The sequence below is a fragment of the Halictus rubicundus genome, chromosome 1 (assembly GCF_050948215.1).
Source record: "Halictus rubicundus isolate RS-2024b chromosome 1, iyHalRubi1_principal, whole genome shotgun sequence".
Lineage (NCBI taxonomy): Eukaryota > Metazoa > Arthropoda > Insecta > Hymenoptera > Halictidae > Halictus > Halictus rubicundus.
The window spans coordinates 18934786-18955434 of NC_135149.1; the positions used below are offsets into that span (position 1 = coordinate 18934786).

Genomic DNA, 20649 nt, shown 5'->3' on the forward strand with positions numbered 1-20649 from the left:
GTGGATCGTGCCTAGATCACTGACCATGGTGAAACAGTAACCGATGGGTTACCTACTGCATTTGAATGTTACAGATCAAGAAGGAGGTCCTCTTTTAACTAAGAACCATGAATTTCGAAAGTGCTCAGTTTTGAGAGTCTAGAATTACAGAGGTACCACGGGAACTTCGTCCAGATACTAATTGTGGACACGCAATGTTCAAATGTCAAAGAGAACTCATGAGTAAGGATCAGTGACCAATACTGTGGTCATACCCACCGAGAACAACATAATGGTATCGAGTATCAGCAAATCGATTATGTAGGTAGCAAAAGATGACTTGTATCGTTACAACAATTTCAAGATTGTTTTTCCGCGTACGTGCCGATGATTCTTACTTTCTCGGCATCCTGTACACGCAGGAAGAAGGGCAAACACGAGGAGGGGATTCGACGGGATAAAAAGGAAGTGAGAATGGCAGAAAGGGGCTGGTGGTTCATAGGACTCGCGTATCTGCCTCGCGAATCTTCCTGACACCGGAACCCTCCTGAATATTTAAACGATGGACGGATATACATATATTACCCGTGTAATGAGGAGGGAAACTTGCCTCCCCGGGAGCTACGGATCGGGACGAACGAAAGAGAATGAGGAGTGGCAGGAACAGCGGAGGGTAGAAGAATACCCTAAATGATTCATGAAGGAAAATTAAATGACGCTTTAAACAGGTCTTCTTGCGAGCCCCGGTTTTCGTTCACCTGGCCTTCCTATCCTCCGCCCTTTTGGCCTTTTCTTCCTCTCGTTCTTGCCCCCCCCCTCCCCTCCCCCGTTGTTCGTGAAACGACAGCCTAACTCCCCTGGAATCGATTACCAACCTCCGCCGTTCCGTCTTTCTTGCTCCATGTCTGTCTGTCTGTCGGTTCCGCCCGCTTGTCTGTCTATCCTGTTTTATTGTCCCCCCTGCTTTCACCAAGTGAAGTCCCTAACTTTCGACGGCTGCACTCTCCCCCGCACACGATCCACCGGGTTCATCAAGAGATACTCGTTCACCTGTTGTGAGCCGTCTCTCGTCGGAAAATAGAAATCCGTCCGGTCGGACGGAGAGAACAAGAATCCCCGGAACCAGGGAAGCGGCGCGGCGCGAGAGCAAACGGTCGCTGTTTTCCTTGTGATTTTATTTTTTCCTGTCTTACGGGACCGTGTACCTCGTCCAAGTGAACTACGCCAACCTGGTTTTTTGTTTCAGAGCGATGAGGTCAATGAATAATTAAAGAGACGAGCAGGAGGACTTGGGCAGCACTCTTGCTGCGCCGAGGAAAAAGATCGTTCGGAGTGAGACGTTTCCGGGAGGCAACGGATACAGAACACGCTTCCTGTGGAGCGTGTGCTTGCTTTTTATTAAATCATTCAATCATCTCCAGTCAATATTATTCCGATATTTCGGGTGAATGGATTTTCCCCGGGGAATTTAGTGAACGGATGGCAAAATGTGATTCATGGATTTGCGGTCAAAAATGCCCGATGCTTTTACCACTAATCCCCAGGATTACTGAGTACGTTATTGGTACACCACGGATTTTATGAATTTGTGACAAAAATGGGTCGGTGAAACACCAAACGGTGAAAATATCAGGCGGTTTTAACACTAAACCTACCCTGGCGTGATCCTACTAGTAGTGCAAAAATAACCTCAAATCAAAATAAATTCAGTGTTTTCGTTTTTATAAAGCAGCACATGTCAAGCACGGTTTGGTGGTCGGTAGTTTCACTGTTAAAACTCACGATGTAACCTACACTTAGCTAACACGTCCATCAAATAATGCTGAAGCTCTCTCTAAACTGGATTCCTGGTACCATCCAAATTCCCGTAGACAATACCTTACAACAAACCGGGCAGCCATCCGTCAAAAACCACGTTCGGAAGATCAAGGAACCACCTAGCTGAATAGTTGAGTGTGCCGCAGGATGAACCGACTAAATAGAGCATCGTCTGGAAACGCTGCGTGGAAGGGTGCACGGAGCACACCGCAGCGTGGAGGTAAACGTGGAAACCCATTTTCGTTCCCATTACAATAATCCGGGGGACAGTGTTTCGGCAGTCAGTTCCCATAATCGATTCCGACGAGTATATTCTACAAGTGAACGACTCCGGGTCCCCCGAAATCGACCGCAGGCAGAGGATATGGACGGTGCCTTGTGCGGAGCAACACGGACCGCTCCCCTCAAAAACCGCAACCGTCTTCTGGCCCAATCGGAGCGCTTGTCCGAACCCCCTTCCGCCGCGGTAATCGTTTTCCATTGTTCTTCCGGCTGATTTCGTGCCCGCGCGAGATTCGCAAAGAACCCTCGCAAAGACCCTCTCTCGCCTTTCTCTATATGTTACAATTGTTCTCCTCGGCAATGAAACTCAATTTCTTGCTATCTCCTGATTTTGTAATTCACCAGTAATACCTGACACTGTCTGTGATCACTAGGTCACTGGCCTATTGCGGTCACGGTGACCAATAAACGGTCAAATGGATCACCGATCTGCTGTGATGACAATGATCAATAAGTTGTGTATTGGGTCATTGTAATTACAATGGCCAATAAATAATTGGATCAGTGACCCCAACGGCAATTCAATATTGAGGACTAAGAGGAAAATACATTGTTCCTAACTCTTCCATTTCTCTTATGGCATTTTCATAGTGTGGAAAGCCATTCCAATCATCTCAGAAACCGTAGCCATCCTCTGGCCCAATCCGAGCGCTCGTCCGAAGCTCCTTCCGCCTCTGTAATCGCTTTCTATTGTTCTTCCGGCTGATTTCGCGCCCGCGCGAGATTCGACACCGACGCCCGCAATCTTCGCGAAGAAAAAAACTCCCGCGATTCTCTCATGCCGAGCCCCTCTCACTCCGGTTAGGATGAAAAGGGAGGAAACAAGGGAGAGCCAGAAAACGCCGGCAGGATTGACAGCACAATACCGTTAATCCTCATTCGTTTCGAAGGCGCGTCAGCCGAAAACGCTCCGCCAGGGAGACAGAGAGACAGAGAGACAGAGAGACAGAGAGAGAGACAGAGAGAGAGAGAGAGAAAGCGAAAGGGAGAGCTGTCCGACGCCGCGTGACGAAGATTAAAAAGTTTTTGCCGAACTACTACGGCTACGGAACGCAAAAAATCCTCAGGACAGAGAACACCGGCAGGTAGGGACGAAGGACAACGCCGGTGAAAAAGGAGGAGCGGAAGCTGACACGCGTTCCGCAACATCCGTACACGGATGAAAAAAATACAGATATAGCCGGATCGTCTCTAATGACGAGGCGTCGGTCTAGAAACTTTATTAGCCACTTTTTCCCTCGTCACCGGCAACGGAGGGAAATGTTTAAGAGCTTGTGATTGCATGAGCCTGCTGCGAACGTGGAGACCAATTCTTTGGCTCGTCCCCTTGTTCACTGATTTAATATGATTATTTCGTTTTTCTCGGGTATATCTACCAATCGAATTCTAATGATCCGTTTCAGGAAAGATATGAAAGTACCACTCGTACCGCACGCCGCACGGGAATGAGCAACAGCTTTCATGAGGACAATGCAAAGACTTGAAACCGCGCACCGCTGATTCCGTATTTCGTCTGGACTCCCGCATGAAGAAGACAAAATCTTCGCTCGCGCTGCTAATAACAACGAGATGGGTGAACGACCAGATGGACCGCATATTAAAACCCAGAAATAGAGTCTTGCAGGGCATTCGCGCGTCGTTCAATACCGTAACGCTGGATGAGGCTAGACGATTATTTGCATTTGCAGTGGGAGGATGGTGGAGGACGCCGTCCACGAGATGATCCTTCAGTACCGCGCCTCTTCCCTACAGGGTGCCCTAAAATACTGGGCCTTTCGAAACCGTAAATATTCCGTAATTATTCTAAAGCCCTTTACCTAGGACTTTCGCCGCAGAATGCCCTAGGTATTCAGGTATATACAGTTGAATCAATTTTCAACTGTTCACAAATGGAATACGAAGCCTCAATTTCAAAAGTGATAAATGACCCCACGTGTTTTTGAGATGCTAACAGCTGGAAATTCAAATGATTTTGTCTAGGGCTTTCGCAACAAGATGTCTATATAATAGACCTACTTAGGGAACCTAAGCCCTATTTAGGGAAGCTTCAACTTCCAAAATGGTGAAGACCTTTCACCTTCGAGATAACTAACAAATGAATATTGCAATGGACGTACCTAGTGCTTTAGCAACAGGGGTGCCCAAGAAAAAAGCCCTAGGATAAGGGAGCCAATTACTGTGGGGGTACGAATCACTGCGCCTATGTTAATTATACTTATTTTTAAAGCATAATGAATAATAAGAAAGAGATATTACAGTTTTTTCAATAATATCAGTTAATGTTATATACCTCTTTTTTAATAATCATATGCTTTAAAAATAAGTATAAATAATATAGGGCACAGTAATTGGTACCCCCGCAATAATCGGGTCCCTTGCCTCGTAGTCACAACGAGGACCAGCATATTTCGGGATTCCCGCAATTGTGAGTCACCCAGTACACTCTACGCTCCCGCATAAAACACCGTCCGAACTTATTAGCGATTCGAATATCAACCCCGCCGCCGGACGAGAACCAGACCGGGGTGAATATTGGCACAATATAGATCCGCGTGCGAGAGATAGATCGCGAGAATGGACAGATAGGTGGCTAGAACAGAGAGAATAATACCGGAGCTGGGATCGATATTATAGCACGGAGAAAAAAACTGAGCAAAGAGAAATATTGCCAGAGATATTATTCTTGTCCACTCCGCTCGACGTCCTACCGCTAAATGACTGTTTCGTGCCGGTCGCATGGCGTTTCAGTGTCATGGTAATACCGGTACACAGCGTAATTATTATTCATCGACGTTTATTAGCATAGAAAACTTTATTTATCATTATTAATTCATTTCACGGGGTCGTCGTGCCCACTCATTTGCAGGCCACCCCCCCCCCATCCACACACGAAATTACACTATAATTGCCAAACTGAAACTGTTTCATTGGGAAGTAGTATTATCTGTTCCATCGATCGCCGAACCTCAGCGGCATTATGACAAGCATCGTTACGCGTGAAATACAGAATTGTGATTTATCGATACTATTTTAGAACTTTCTTGTAATTTCGTCAAGCTTCGAATTTTGGCAAAAGAACAGGCAAAATAACTGTTTACACTAGATTACCGGATGAAAGAGAAGGTATCTGGTCAGTTAGTGACTCCCTCTGACGTATTGGTGGTATTGTATGATAACGAGGGTGATCAACATATGTTTTAAAAAAATTATTTAAGTTTTTCTATATACAGTGATTTCTCTATATATGTCGCCAAGGCCTAGATGATAAACGTCGCGGAATTATCCCCACTACCGCGAGGCGTGAGGGATCTCGAAGCTCGAGAGGTTTTGGACGCCGAGGAGTGTGAACATAACACGGGTATGTCTCCTGGACGATATACGACGCTGACAATACCCGTGTTGTTAACATATATCGAGAACTCACTGTATATAGCAATAAAATCGTGAATGAGTCAAATCGACTGCTCCGGGAATATAGTGTTAAATATATTGGAAGAATTGCGACTGAAGCCGATACCCTGGCAATGATAGGTATTATCAATGAATGTGAAAGAGGTTTATGGAGCTTAATAAATTTTTCTAAAGAATACATCAATCCCATTAACAACTATTTACAATAACACGACTTGATTTAAACCACAAAAAGGGAAGAGAATTTGATAGAATAGATGCTGCAATTTCGAACAAAAACGGAATAAATCCTGCAGGGTGGAGCAGCTGTGCGAAGGGTTCGTGAAGTGAGAAACCTTGGAATCGTTTAGGGCGGGTCGAATGTGTGCGTGATATACATCGTTCCCGAAGTGAACGGTGCTCGTCAAATATTCGAGGGGGTGGTTTCATCCCTGCGGCGCACGATTCTCGCCGGGGATCGTCAGGAATTAGATTGAATTTGTGAACAAATACGCGCGGGAAGGGCTCCCCGGATCGAAGGATCGTACAAACGAGAACTTTAAAATCAATCCGAAAGTGAAAGATCCGCACGAGCCAGACATAGCTTTCCGCGCGAATTCCCCCTGGTACCCAAAGGGGTGGATCATCCGATATTCACCGCGTCCAACGAACCTAGTATGCCTGCGCTCGCGCTCGCCTAATTGCAAAGTTGGCGAAAACAAGAAGTATCCGGCAAACACGGAACGAGTAAATACAGTAGGGTTCGTTTGTTTAAGAGACGCGGGAGTGGTGCCATCTCTGATTCCACGGAATAATGGCCGATCCGGGGTAGCAAGAAAGCGGAAGGGCGCGAAGATGGGAAGAAGAAACAACCGAAGGTAGAAAGGTGTTCCTTTTCTGAAGAGCAAGAGCGAAGAAGGGGTTGGAAAAAAAGAGAGACCGTTGTTTGCAGGTCATTATGGCATGTCAAAGGGGAACGAAGATTTCACTGTTTTTTTTTTCCCCGGGCAACCTGCCGCTAATAAAACACAGCTTGTTGGGAGGATATATCCGAGGAACGTCCACAGAAAAAAGAACCGACGCTCCTGGCATCGCCCAACATCGCCCGACAGTTTCTCGTCAGGACGCTAATTAGTGTTTGCTCGGATGAACGGACCCGAAGTTTTAATTATTATTACTTTTTACCTTTGCGCGTGCACCCGCCACGCGGCGCGTCGAGCCCGCGTAATCTGTTATTAATGGCCTGTGGATCTTTATGCGGATTTAGATTTTTCTGGTGCTACTCTTCAACGGACAACTTGCGGATTATGATTTTTATATGGCCCCGTCCCGTTGGGAACAACATGTGCAAATTTTGGAAAGTTCAGCTCCTCGTTTTTCGATCGAACATCTTTGTGCGACTGCGGTGCAGGAAGACTATGGAATGTATAAAATACAGAGTTAATTCGAAATCGATGCGTTTGTGTTTTCGAGAAAAGTTCGAAAATCACACCTACGTTCAAGCATGTTGTTTTCCCAATCTATTGAATAAACATTCTCTAATTTTCTATTCAAAGAAATGATTCGTAGGGCGCACCCTTAAATCGCGAGCAACGTCCACTTGTATATTCCAGTCGATGTTTGCAATGTTCTTCGGTCCAGTTTTAAAAACCGTTCTCGCGAAAAACCTTCATGGAACACGGTACCTTCTCCTCGCAGTGTAACAGATCTATTATACCTTCGTTTCCCACGGTATTCATTTTTGATCGCGGACTTAATTAGACCGTGGACTTGATTAAATTTTTTTCACGGTGAATAGATATTAAAACCGGGAAACTGGCGGAACTTCATAAATCTGAACGAATGAAGTTCGTCCGGTGGTCCGGCATGCTTGAAAAACGACCTCCCCCCTCCGCCACCCCCATGCAACCCCTTTTTTGTTTACAGGAGAAATATTAACGTGAGTTAGCATTTCCTCCGTTGGTTCTGCAGAAGGTCGAGTTCTTTGATTAGCGATTCTGATTGGAGAACACGAGATCGCGAAGGTGCGCGCGCGCTTCGAATCGGATACACTCGAAACCGGTCATGAATTTATGATACTTCATCGCGCGGCTCCGACGAAAGTGTTCGCCGCGATAGATCCCCCTAGTATCGCGCCGATCTACCGCAGCTCCATCACCGTTCCTGCGCCGTCACTCGAATTAATATTTTAATTAAAGACAGGCGAGAGACAGCTCGCGCACGGCCAGCAAACCGCAACTCGGCAGCCATTTTCCGACTCACGACGCGGCGACAGAACTTCGCGCTGTAAGAAAGTAACGCGAGAACGCATGCAAGTCGTACTTCGATAACGCGCAAGAAGGATCGACGAAATGTGCATTTGTGCGTTCGTTGAAGTGCGTTTTTGGTTGTTGTTTTATTCGGGAAAGAAAATTCTTTAACCCTTAGAAACGTTAACATGAGAAAATAAGTCGAAAATATAGAATACAATTTTTTCGTCTGGCACGTCTGATCATGACCACCTAATTCTACTTCCTGCGTATGCTAAAGCACGCGAACCCGACGGATCTTTAAAGTCGATTTTCTCGGAAACAAAACTTCGAACGAAAAAAATTTATTCCGTATTTTTGACTTGTTTTGTCATGTAGAATCACCTCCTCCATGTTTGTATCATCAATAAACCCTGGACACCCTGTATAAAGGAATACATAGCATAATTCACCATCAATGCTTTCTAGAGAGACTAGAATATCGTGCATTGAATCCCTATTCTACTTAGGATCTAGCTGTCTGTGAATTGAAGAAAGTAGCGAATAAAGGTGACTAATCAAGGTGAATGAATAATATATAAAGAAATTTCACAATTCAAGTTTTGTAAAGTGTGTGCAGAAATCTGTCTGTGTATTGACGTCCTTTCTACTTAGGGGCTGTCTACGTGTGAATTGAAGAAAATAATGAAGATATAATTTTCTAATAGATTTTTTAAAACCGAAGAACAACAGTTGAGATTTTGACAATAAATTAAAAGCAACAGCAATTTCATGAATAATCTAACAAATTTTTAGAATTAATATAGTGCGACAACTTCTTCCGAAGTTACTGTTTAAAAGAAAATTATTGAGCTTCTTTATATTCAGCTTAGTCATTAAAAATCCTATTAAAAGGCTTCCGACAGGTAGAGTGTTAATATTTCACAGAGGGAATATATAACATTTCAGTATCTACAAAGAGAAACAGCGTGCAATGGTTAGTCAAATCCAGAATCAAGAGTATCCGTCGAATGCATTATACATGTATAAAATGTAACGAAATTTATGTATATGTTCGTGAAAACGTTTCTACAGGTTAATTTACACTAACTGAAATGGAACAGACATTTAATTACTTCATTAAAAATTCTATCAAAGCGAAAATAACATTAAATTCCCATTGGCCAAACGAAAAATAAATCTTTTAGGAATCGAGACGGATAATAAATATAAATGAAGTAAAATTAGAAAACTAAAAATTGCAATATAATTCCATTTGAATGTACAAATTAAATTTATATCAATCCAGAAACAATATTTTCCTGAAAAATAAAATCTCAAGTAAAAATATGTTACTCTACGTTTCCAATCAGTGTGTCATAGCATGTGTACAAATTGAATGTCGTCTAAGGTAATATTTTACAACCGACCGGTAGTTAAATGCAATTATTCGATGATAAGAAAAAGACGCAACCCGAGCAAGCACGTAGAGTCGTTGAACCAATAATGAACCACGGTGCTCGGTAACGTTCGTTTTAACTACTTCGGCCCGTTATCGGATAATTCATGCGATCAACCTTGAACCTCGTGCCCCCAAGGATTACGTAAGATCGTTGCAGCGCGAAGACTCGTCAGTTTCGTCGTCGATAAAACAGCCTGTCGAAAGGAAACCGCTGGATTACGCAATAACAGCGGGAGGGCGATCGTTAATTACAAAGTTACGTGTTTTGCCGTCGGGGGGGGGGGGGCTAGAGGGAATTATTCTGTAATTGTCACAAAGGGAGTACGCGGCGTTGCGCGTCGTTTCGCGTTGCTCAAAGCGCGCCGCGCGGCCCGTCCGAGTGTGGTTTTTGAGCGTTTGATCGGTTAATTAATAGAATCTATTTTCGAAGCGGTCCCGTAGCGAGCTTAACGTTCCCTGTCAAACGGTTTTATACGTCCCAGTGTTCCTCCCTCTCTACGTCAACAACTGTAACCCACTATTTGGTAAAGCGATTTAAATTTTCAATCCGATACTTGTGTTCAACAGGCCTCGCAAATGTCACAGATAAAAGTATTTCAAACTCGTTTCACGTATCAATTACACCGAAACGTCATCGACATTCAATATCGAGCACGTCCGCAGATAAATGTTTCCTTTTTTCTGCTCCTCCCTCCAACCACCCCCTCTCCACCGAGATTTTTGTTATCGAATTACGCAACGACCCGCGAGATACGAATATTTCGATTAATTATTTATCGGAGCAGTGAGCACGCCGGAGCGTTAATGCTCCCCGGTGTACAGGGAATTTCGTCGACCTCAGACGAGCCTGATATATATCGCCATTTATATGTCGACAGACCCCTAATCTAACAACGTGCAAATACATCTTAAAACGAGTCGGCGCATAAACCAACAACGTTATCGCCGAAACATGATAGAGCTCTGTGTACGTACAATCTCCTGTGCAAAGAAAACCCAGCACTATTTCAGGATTATTAACGGCCTGTAAACTTTACATCGGAACGACCCTAAATCCTTTTATAATCTGCGATCCGCGCGGATTCGCTCTTAATCGCACGTCTCGAGAGGCTTATGGACCCAAAAACGCGACGTTCATTTTGTTCTTAAGTTGGGCTCACCTGCAGCCGTGTTCCACTCTTTTATCCAACAACCGTAGCCCAGATTTCTCATACACACGACCGATCAATGAATGACCGTTTTCCCAGTGTCTGAAAATGAATTTACAACGGCCGAAGTCAAGCAGACGTTATTGCCTTTCGAAAAACTTTGTAATATTTTAAGAGCTTTTCTTTGTGTCGTTTTTTTTTTTCAACGTCGTGCTTTTTCTAATCGTTATGGTTCGTCCGTCCGCTGAAACTGCCCGTCGCAGTTTGCAAAACACCGCGTTGCAACCGCCTGCAACTTTTTCCTCTATTTTGGATTTTCCCTGTTTTTGTAGCGTGCACAGTCTACACTGAACAAAAATTCTGCGAAAGTCGGTAGATGTTACAGGAAAACTTCGCTCGACCCATAAAAAAGTCATTCCTGTATTTTTGCGTTAGGGGTGTCACGTTTCCGATTCACAGAACGATGGAAAAATTCTCAACACTACTCTTGCACACGTTCATTATGGAAATAAAGATAATATAGATGTAAAGGAATGATATTTAGGCTTACGAACTGCAAGGGACGCGCATCGTCATTTATAATACCTGTCCACCCCCGCCACGATCACTCTAAACTAATGACAGTCGACCGGAGTGGGGGGAGACTATCAATATCAAGTCTTTTTAGAAAAACAGACCATAATGAAACGATGGTGTGAATAGGCGAGATGCAGCGCGTTTAAGCGATAGTGCTTTTAAGCTTGACCCTAAAACTTTATGAAGATATATTGGGACGAAGTTAAAACTCTCTCTGGCAGTTTAGGAAAAATGAAACATTGCAAATGGATGAATGGATTACAGTAAAATGAAATAACGAACCGTAATCGAGACAGGAAATTTTTCTCACGAAATTCAATTGAAATATTCTTTATGTGATACGTCTGTATAATAATAATTACATAGCTTGCCGGTCTGTATGCAAAATCAAAAATATTTGCATTGATTACAAGATACAGGAGCGAAATAAAAATTTCTTTCTTCTTCAATTTATTTTATTAAGCTGAAACCAATACGCTTGTGCCCTTAAGTCTTTTTAATATGTCTACTGCTTTAAATTGTGCTTACCCATTTTTGTCATAAAGTAATAATACATCGGTAATAATGTAATACATCGGTGGTCGCCAATAGATTTTCAATAAATTCTAAATAAATTTCAAATAAGTTTTGAATAAATTTTTAAAAAAAGATGATCAACGAAACAAACACTGGCAGCAAGTGCCATTTCCCAATCAGGCAGGAACTTTCGCAATCCAATATTAATTGGTTGAAGCCATATCTCGGCGAGCAAGAAGCATCGAAACACGCTTAACGGAGGCCAGAATTGTGCGTAGCCGAGTCGTTTACGGCACGGTCGGATGCGATCTTATTGATCGGTGCCACAGAAACAGTTCGTCTTAGTCAAGTTGAATAAAACTTTGTCTGTAACTCCGGACCAGACGTTCGCCATTGTTTTTGAGCAGGAAACGAGAACGCGGGGCTATGTCGCCGTGAACCTTGTGCTCGCTATAAGTTTCGTGACTTTGCTGTAAAGGCGCGGAAACTATCGCCCGGTGGTAGACTGTGCGCGAAAGAGTAGTATAGCGTAGAATGAAACGCAATAATTATGCCATCACTCGGCAAACGAATTATCTTCGGGGGCCGTGTTTTCTTGACGTGCTGTTCTGCGCCGATCTTCCGCGCTCGTTCTACGAAACGACGAACAGCTCGTTAAGAAAGTTTTCGTTTCCGCTACGTGAATTCTCTCTCTCTCTCTCTCACACACACACACACACACACACACACTGCATTCAATTCCCTGGAACCCAGTGGTGTCCATTCCCGTGAATGAACTTTGCTCCATTCACTCGCGCCCTCGCCTCGGTGTGTAGACACTAGAATAGTCGACGCTAGCGTAAATATTAGTCGTTTCCGCATAACCGATCCCGTCCGACCCGTGCGCGATCGCCTACGTATTGTACCTCCTCGCGATGAGCGAACTTCCCTGAATGTGATTTCGTGCGTTTTTAATACGTCATGAAATTCACAGAATTTTCGACGGACTTTGAAACACGTTTCTGCCGCAATACCGGCGCTATCAGAGTCGCTGCGGTCAGCCTTGCCATAACCGAGTCCGGGGAATTGTTTGCCACGATAGATGCACAAACCAAAGCTCTTTCCGTGCTTAAAAAATCCGTCGGAGTGGCGGAACAGAGTTCAAGCTACAGGGCGTTGCACAACTTGTGAAACGGTTTTAAAGCGTTTCTTTGTTTAACGAGATAAGGACTGTTTGCGCGTGCACGTTTTATGTACACACCACTTCGACGTATTGGTTCAATGAATTTTGTTGAACACACAGTGGATACATGTAATTCCCTGTCACGTAGGAAATGATTAAAAGCATTTATCTTTATTGCTAATATTGTTTCATTTCTATTTAATAGACAAAAAGATCTGCGTGAAATATATAGGTACAGTGGGTGTGAAAAGTATTCTTTTCTTTTTCTTATTCTTTTTTTTTTTAGATGTTAGGATTAGTTTACCAGGTAATATGTACATTTTTTTTAATTTCCGATGGTCGGACTTTCGAAAAAACAAGCGAAGGTCTTTTTAAACTTTTTAAACTTCTTAAGTTTTTTATCTGTGCCTGTAATGAAAATTTCGAATTTTTGTAGGTCTAAGTAAGTTATATGCATGCACAAAGTTAAAACCACTATTATTCTATTATTATCGATGTTATGTTAAGAAATACCGAATCTGATATACAGTGCCACAATTGCTGTGATACCGAAATCAGAGTAATTACGATAATGTTTATGATAATATATAGACTATATTTGCCAATGGAAAAGATTACGATATTACAATTTACAATAGTTGACGTATCATAACAATGTTGTGATGCCAATACCAATCGGTAACTCTACGGTCGCGACCTTTTGGCTTCGAGGAACGAAACATTGTATTCTTTCTTATGGTCGCAGCTATGTTACGATTTGAAAGCAAAAGAAAAACCGAAAGATACCGGTATTTATTTCGGTTTCGGTATTCACGTATTTCGACATTGTAACGAATTCGTCACTTGAAATTAGAAAATTATTTCCGTTTGTTTTTATGCCTTAGAAATGAAACATTACAAAAGGCAAATCGACCGCGGTGCTGAGCAGAGCTTTTTAAAATAGTATTTTATTTGACGAACATTACAAATATTTGAATTTCATCTCGAAATATTTGATCTTTTATTTGAAATATTCTTGCTAAAAATAATGTTTCCTATTGAATATAAATATTTTATGTCAGGTTATTGAAATAAAGTATTTCATTTTCTGTTTCAGATTGTTGACTGCAAACATTTTACTTTGTGATGCAGATTCTTGAAATACAAATATTTTATGTCGTGGTTTAGATTGTCAAAATAAAGATATTTTACTAAAATATTTTACTTTAAAATATGAAATAGCATTTGAAATATTTATTTCGCCAAATATTGCCCACCACTAGTAATAAGTCATTAGATGTATATTTATAACGAAGCAAGTTGTAGAAAGCGTGATATCTGTAGAAATTCTCTGAACAGATTGATTGCGAGATACGAGAAAAATGTAGACTCTTTTGGACGTGAATCTTCACGGCAAATATTTTATATCTGAATTTTGTATCTCTATGTGGTTACTGTTAAACGTTACGTAGGTTTATATGAAAAACGGGACCTTGACCCCTACCCTGCCCTATAGTTCCAATTCCTCCCCAGTCCAAGCAAGCCTGAATAATTGAAAAACCAGCTCTAGCACAAACGCACCATTGATCGTTCGCTACAATACCAAGAGCAGCTGAAACCCCTTGCCGGTGTCCAGGATAACGTTGTTACACGCAATATCGTAAAATCGGTACGCCGAAAAATTAATCCTTGAATGGCAAGCGAGGACAAAGGGAAGTAGGTCGGGCCGAAACGCCGTATCTTCGCTGCCACCCAATTAAGTCAGTCGGTCAGATTTGGGTGTTCGCACGCTGCCCAACGGGGACGGATCGTCTGCATGGTCGGTTCGTTGGCTCGGGATACAGTCGAAGGCCTCAGGACCGGGTCTTGTGAAACGAGCTATGGAAAACACGAGCGCTCCCGCCGGCTGACCTCCACATCGATTATGACACGCGACAGAACGGCGTGGCGGATCGTGTGCTGAAACGAGAAGAGGAATGTGCACCGTGCCTGCCGGGAGGGGATCCCCCAACCATGGTTTTGCGCTCAATCCGACCATCACGGCGCATGCGTGTTCTCAGTGAAGTCTGCCAGCTGAAATCGCCTTGTCGTGTCTGGTGGGACCTGAAAATTTCGCGTCTCCGCGGTTTCCGAGTTCGTCGAATACTGTTCGAGGACCGATTCTCCAATCACGGTTTACCTAAATCCGACTGGACCGACTATAAAGCTGATCGGTGGTGTCTGGATGCGCGATCGGAACGCTCCATGGAACGAGTCCATGGTTCGGGATGTACTCACGCTTTGTCTGGCTGGGATCTGCGCACCAGCATTTCGGCCTTCTGGATCTCCTCGGCCCTGGTAACGCTCTTCGTCCTCCGCAGCCTCACCTTGGATTCGGTGTCGTGGTCGATCGTCATTTTGCACCTCGAGGAGGATCGACGAGCACCGCGCGCACTGTCCACAGTACTACCAGCACACGGTCACACACAGACCCGATCCACATGCACACGCACACGTTCGCGGACGCGTTGCTCACCGTGCCGGCACTCACCGCCTTCCTGTTCGTTAGAGGGAAAAAGGAACAGACCCGAGAGAGCGAGAGAGAGAGAGAGAGATAAAGAGAACGAGGCGCAACACGCGAAACCCTTATCGCACTTTCACTGTCCCGTGACACGCGGATCATCCACCGATCGATCGCCTACTCCCGAAGTGGATTCGGCCCGCCCCAGCCAGACAAGACAGACTCCTGTTGTTGAAAGATCCTTATCGACCCCGTTCCGACTACACGCGACCGTGTTTACGATCGGACGACCGCGATCATACTACCGGCGACACCGGCGTTCTTCAACCGAGTCCGTCTCGCAAGTGTTTATCTTCGAGTTTCTCCCAGATAACAACATCGTTCCTAATCGCGGCACGTTTTTGCATCGGGAACGGCCCGAGCCGAGTCACCGTCGATACAGTGGATTTTCGGGGCCAGAGGGCGCCCCGCTGTTTTCGCACTTTCTCCTTTCCGCCTGTTGCGTAACCACGGATTTAAAAATGGTGACAGTCGGATTTAGAACGCCAGTGACGGAAGAGAGAGGATCGCTAGACGTCGCCCGATCATCGGATGACCCTTGCTGCGACCAGTTTTTTCCTACACGCTTCGCGGTCGTCGCGGCTAGCTCATCTTCTCTAGCATGCTACGCTCTATTCTGGCTGTACCGTTTAATTCAATGGTCTGAATTATGCTCGGTGATTACGGTTTCGTTGGGATTTCGGCTTGCAACCGTTGTACTATTCTGTGGCATTCATAGAGTCGTTTTATTCCTCGACGAAGGGTCGGTAAGGGACAGTAAGATCGATTTTTTAAATAGAACGAATCCGTTCCAACCACCACTTTGTTGAAATTTGTACTGCAGCAGTTCTGCGATTCTATGAAAGCTAATTAGAATTCAATATAGTAATCATTTCATTCCTCGACGTAGAGCTAAAACGATGATTTTTGATTTCTTGAATGAAATGTATTCCTTGTGATTGCAAATTCGTTGAAATTTTGTCGCAACGGCTGTTCAATTCTGTGAGAGCTGGTATAGCAACAATAATTGTATTCCTTGGCAAAGAGTTGAAAATATTAATTCTGATTTCTTAAACGAGATGTGTTCATTGCTATTACAATTTCGTTGAAATTTTGTCACAATAGCTGTCCAATTCTGTGAGAACTCGTACAGCAACAATAATTATATTCCTTGGCAAAGAGTTGATAATATTAATTCTGTTTTCTTAAAAGAAATGTGTTCATTGCGATTACAATTTCGTTAAAATTTTGTGGTACAACAGTTGTCCAATTCTGTGAGAGCTGGTACAGCTTGGCAAAGAGTTAAAAATATTAATTTTGATTTCTTAAACGAAATATATTCCTTGTGATCACAAATTCGTTGAAATTTTGTCTTACGACAACTGTCCAATTCGGTGAGAGCTGGTACAATAAAAATAATTGTGTTTCTTGGCAATGAATTGAGAATATTAATGTTGACTTCTTACATGGAATCGTGTGATCTACTTGTAGACGATAGCCACTTTTGAGATCTTCGAGGTCAACGTGGGTCGCGTAGACAAGTTTCTCGTTCGCCTTCTGGCCAATTGATACTGTCGTAGATCGTGTTTTACGAAATTATATTACAGGCGAAGTGTTTTTGTGGGTTGAACTTGGCCAACCTGTATATACACAGACGGCGATTCTCCGTGAAAAAATTAAGAAAAAATGCGAAATAAACTTTTTTCCACGAGAGTCTTCGTTTCGAAGAAAATTGAGCTTGAATATTCATACGGCATGTGTGCATAAGCATTAGCGGCAAGGGGATAAGGTAATTCGTGAACAGACGCGCCGGGTGTTAGCTATTCAACGGCACGCGTGCCTCTCAAATTTCCGGACTCGGTTTTCTTCGACATGAAAGATCGTATGGGAACAGTTTTATTATACGGATTATTTGTTCACGTAGTGCCCCTGCCTTCTTTATCACATCGTGCACATTAGATCGACCTTTATACAAAGTATGACACAATATAAAAGGTCAATGAAAAATAAGCAAAGATCGATTCTTATCTGCGTGTAAGCACGTAGGAGACACGCACAACGATTAATTATAAAAAACACAACGAATAAAATATAACAGAGGAAACAATCGTGGTAAACAGACCACATATTACGCGAATCGATAAAACAAACACAATCGCGTATCGCATAGTCGTCGTGTCAGGCAACTACAATTTCGATAATCTAAACAAACAGAGAAGAAATTGATAAACGTACAATATTGATTGAAGAAGGTTAAAAATTATGAACACGTGATAAATAATCACATCCGCGTCACACACATTCGAACGAAACTCGCGACCTCCAAATTTAAAAACTGTCACGTAAAAGAACAGACACGCTAAAAACAACAATAATGAAGAAAATTCCTTCACGTCACGTCCATCGTTAAAAATAAATAGATAAATGAAGAAACACTATTGATTGCGAAAGGTGACACGTCTAGAGCCTCCCAGAAAGAGAATGCAATATGAAGCCTCTAATGGTCATAGTCACCGTGCTGCTGACTAACATTGCCACGAATGTAGATCACACTTTTTCCAGTCCTTGGTCCGAATGAGGCGTCACTGTGACCGGTGTTTGCGTTACGTATGGATCTCGGTAACATGAATAATTGCTATAGGTCGTGAGTCGTTAATTTTTTCGCACCCGGTGTATCGCGACTCGAGCACCGTGTAATTCAACCAGCTCCAGGCTGTTACTCTAAATACAAACGTTCAGGAACGAAGCCGCGTGAGCATCGTTTCTCTTTTTCCTGATTTTTACTGCGAGTAACAGAGCTCTTTCTGGTTTAAGACGCGAACTTACGAGCACGATTACTTATAATCTGAACCGAAAATCTCGGCCCTCTCCCTCTGTTCGCGTTCATTTTTAGGACCATTCGGCTAACAACGGACACAGTCCGCAATGAAAATGGATAATTACCGCGTATCGTAATCCGGCTTTACGGGCTGGAACTTCGTATTTTACAGTGGTAGTTACAATTTGATGGTGCTTCCGCAGGCCGGCCTCTAATAAAATGTAATTTCCCCCGGATTTCATGGGTGGCTAAGAAAACCCGATGACTCGCCGCCCGAAATCATTTTCTCCTCGTTAAACGCTTCCGATCTATGCGCCGCGCCGCCGCCGATAAAAAGTAATATTCTTTATCTAAATCACACTCGAGTTAGGCGAAAACCTGTTACCGTGTTATCGTTTGCCGAGAAACACCGAGTCATATATGTAGACAAACACTTCCGCTTAAGTAAAGCGCTCGAGGCTCTTCAAAAGTGAGACTCACCGACGTGCGCGTAACATAATCAATAGGCTCGGAGATATCTCCTTTAATTAATCCTCTCGTGCCTATATCTTTTCGATTCATTCGTCGAGCGTATATTTTACTCTCTCCGATTGCCTGATTGCTTTGCTATCAAACTCAAATTTTTCGTACAAAGTTAAATCGTACCGAATTATTCCGGAAAGAAAATTCCAGTAAAAATGTTCGATCGAATACACAGCTCAGCGAAAAAATTTCAGCGGTTGCGACTGGATTGTACGATTTTTACAGCTTCCAAGAGCCACAGAATAACATACAAACTGTAGTAGAACTCCGAGATTTTCCGCCTCGGTTTTAGCTTGCTGGTGCTGCGGGCGAATGCAACAAAATTCCACTTGAGCTGTAAAATATTTCTTCAAGTACGAATAAACTGGTCGAAGCGTTCTAGCGTCTCGAAATGTAAAACATAAAACGTACCTACTTAAGTATAGCCTTTCCCTTTGCTTTGCGTGGTCCGCAGGGAAAAATTCTATTGTTCGCCGTGGTGTAGAAGGATACGAGTATCATTTCGCGAGGCTCATCCGCCTCTCGCGGTAATTATTCTTCCGAAATATCCATTAAGACTTCAGATGTCGCGAGCTTTGCTCCCCGAGTTTGCTGACTCGGGGAACTTCGATTCGGTGCACCGTAGAAACCGGAAACTCCCCGGGAACGCTCGAAAGTTCCGAAGTAAATAAACCCGAGCCCAAACACGTGAGACAATTTCGCGTGTCAATTACGCAACTCTTCGGGCCCCTCGAATATTCGTGCCACGAAGAAGCATAGGGTTTACACGGGTGTCAAGAAAAGCTAATTAAGACGACTGCGCCTCTACCGGAAACCCGCAAAGATACTCGAGATACACGCGATAAACTCGCGACCCTTGAAACTGCGGGCCAACGATGCATCGTGTCATCTTCGCTCTGTTAACACTTTACCTCCTGGCAAATATTTTATCATTTTTAAAATCCCATGGTCCATGGATAAGAACTTTCAAATGGATCCTGCAACAGCAACAACAATTTCGACAAGTCACCCGCAGTGATCTAACAATTTCATTTGGAATTATAATGTATAATGATGAATTATAATGTATAACTTTAAAAGATGTATGTGTTCTCTTTTAATATAGCGCGATCGATGATACTGATGGGTAAGTAATGTGTCAAGCTCTGCCTCACGAAACTCGTCACGAATCATCTGCAATTACGATATATCGTTAACTATGTTCGTGAAACGAAGTTACGATTCCGGATACGGGGTTCTAGCGTCGCGACGGCTAGATTTTCCAATGCAGGAAACCGAGTGTCCTAATTAACACTCGCCTCTGGCGATGAATAATTTATCGCGCCGAACGCAATACAACGTGGAACTTTCGTAGCCGGCCCATTGTCTTGCGAAGTTTACGAACCTTCAGTGTACCCTCGCTGTTTCCTGCCGTGATGAAAGATGATAGTTGGAAAGAGTTTCCCGAGCGTTTCTTATTCATTCGATATTGTGCTGTATTGTGTTAAATTTCTCTTCTACGGACGAGTGATTTATGGCCCTTTGATCTCGGTAACGAATGCAGCACACGAAAACAAATCGACGGCTTGATCGGAAGCTGTTACTTCGGCGCAACGATCTCTTCCCTTACGTAGTCGTTTTATTGTTAGTAAGGTTGTTGGTAAGAATTGCTCTTCAGATTGCATATTCAGGGACCATCGGAAAAATGGTACGGTGAATTCTCTATATATGTCGCCGAGGCATGGCCGATAAATGTCGCGGAATTATCCCCACTACCGCGGGGTACACCCCGTGAGCGATCAAGAAACTCGAAAGACCTCGGTCGCCAAGGAATGTAACGGGTCGAGTATATCGGTGTGAGGCCAGGAGACCACTACTGATCCAATAACAAAACTTCATTATTTTTCATTACTTTTTATGGGACTTTCACCAACATATTCGTAGAATTTTTCTAATGAAAATGATACCAAACATGATATAATTCCGATGGTATTTACTTGTGTAATGAATAGACAGCGGATCTTTATGCAAAATACAAATTTTTCTAACGTTTTTACTGTTTTAAATTACGCCTACTCATTTTTGTCATGAATGCAGAAAATCCGCAGTCTAGTAACGAACGATGAAAGTTACTTCCCATTGCAATTATATTAACGGAAAATTAAGTGTTTGGTGTCATTTTAAACAGAAAACTTCCACCAAGATATTGGTGAAAGTCTCGTAAAAAAATAATGAAGTTTTGTTATCGGAT

The 20649-nt window shown here is 43.2% G+C and overlaps 1 protein-coding gene across 1 annotated transcript in view; it reads right to left on the reverse strand.

Moving 5' to 3' along the window:
• Nucleotides 1–15733, reverse strand: part of Mdy (diacylglycerol O-acyltransferase) — a 198487-nt gene extending 182754 nt beyond the window's left edge. The window contains exon 1 of the mRNA XM_076792046.1: nucleotides 14818–15733. Coding sequence (XP_076648161.1) covers nucleotides 14818–14936 — 119 coding nt within the window. The 5' untranslated portion in view covers nucleotides 14937–15733. The remainder of the gene's footprint in view (nucleotides 1–14817) is intronic.
• Between the last annotated feature and the right edge of the window lie 4916 nt (nucleotides 15734–20649).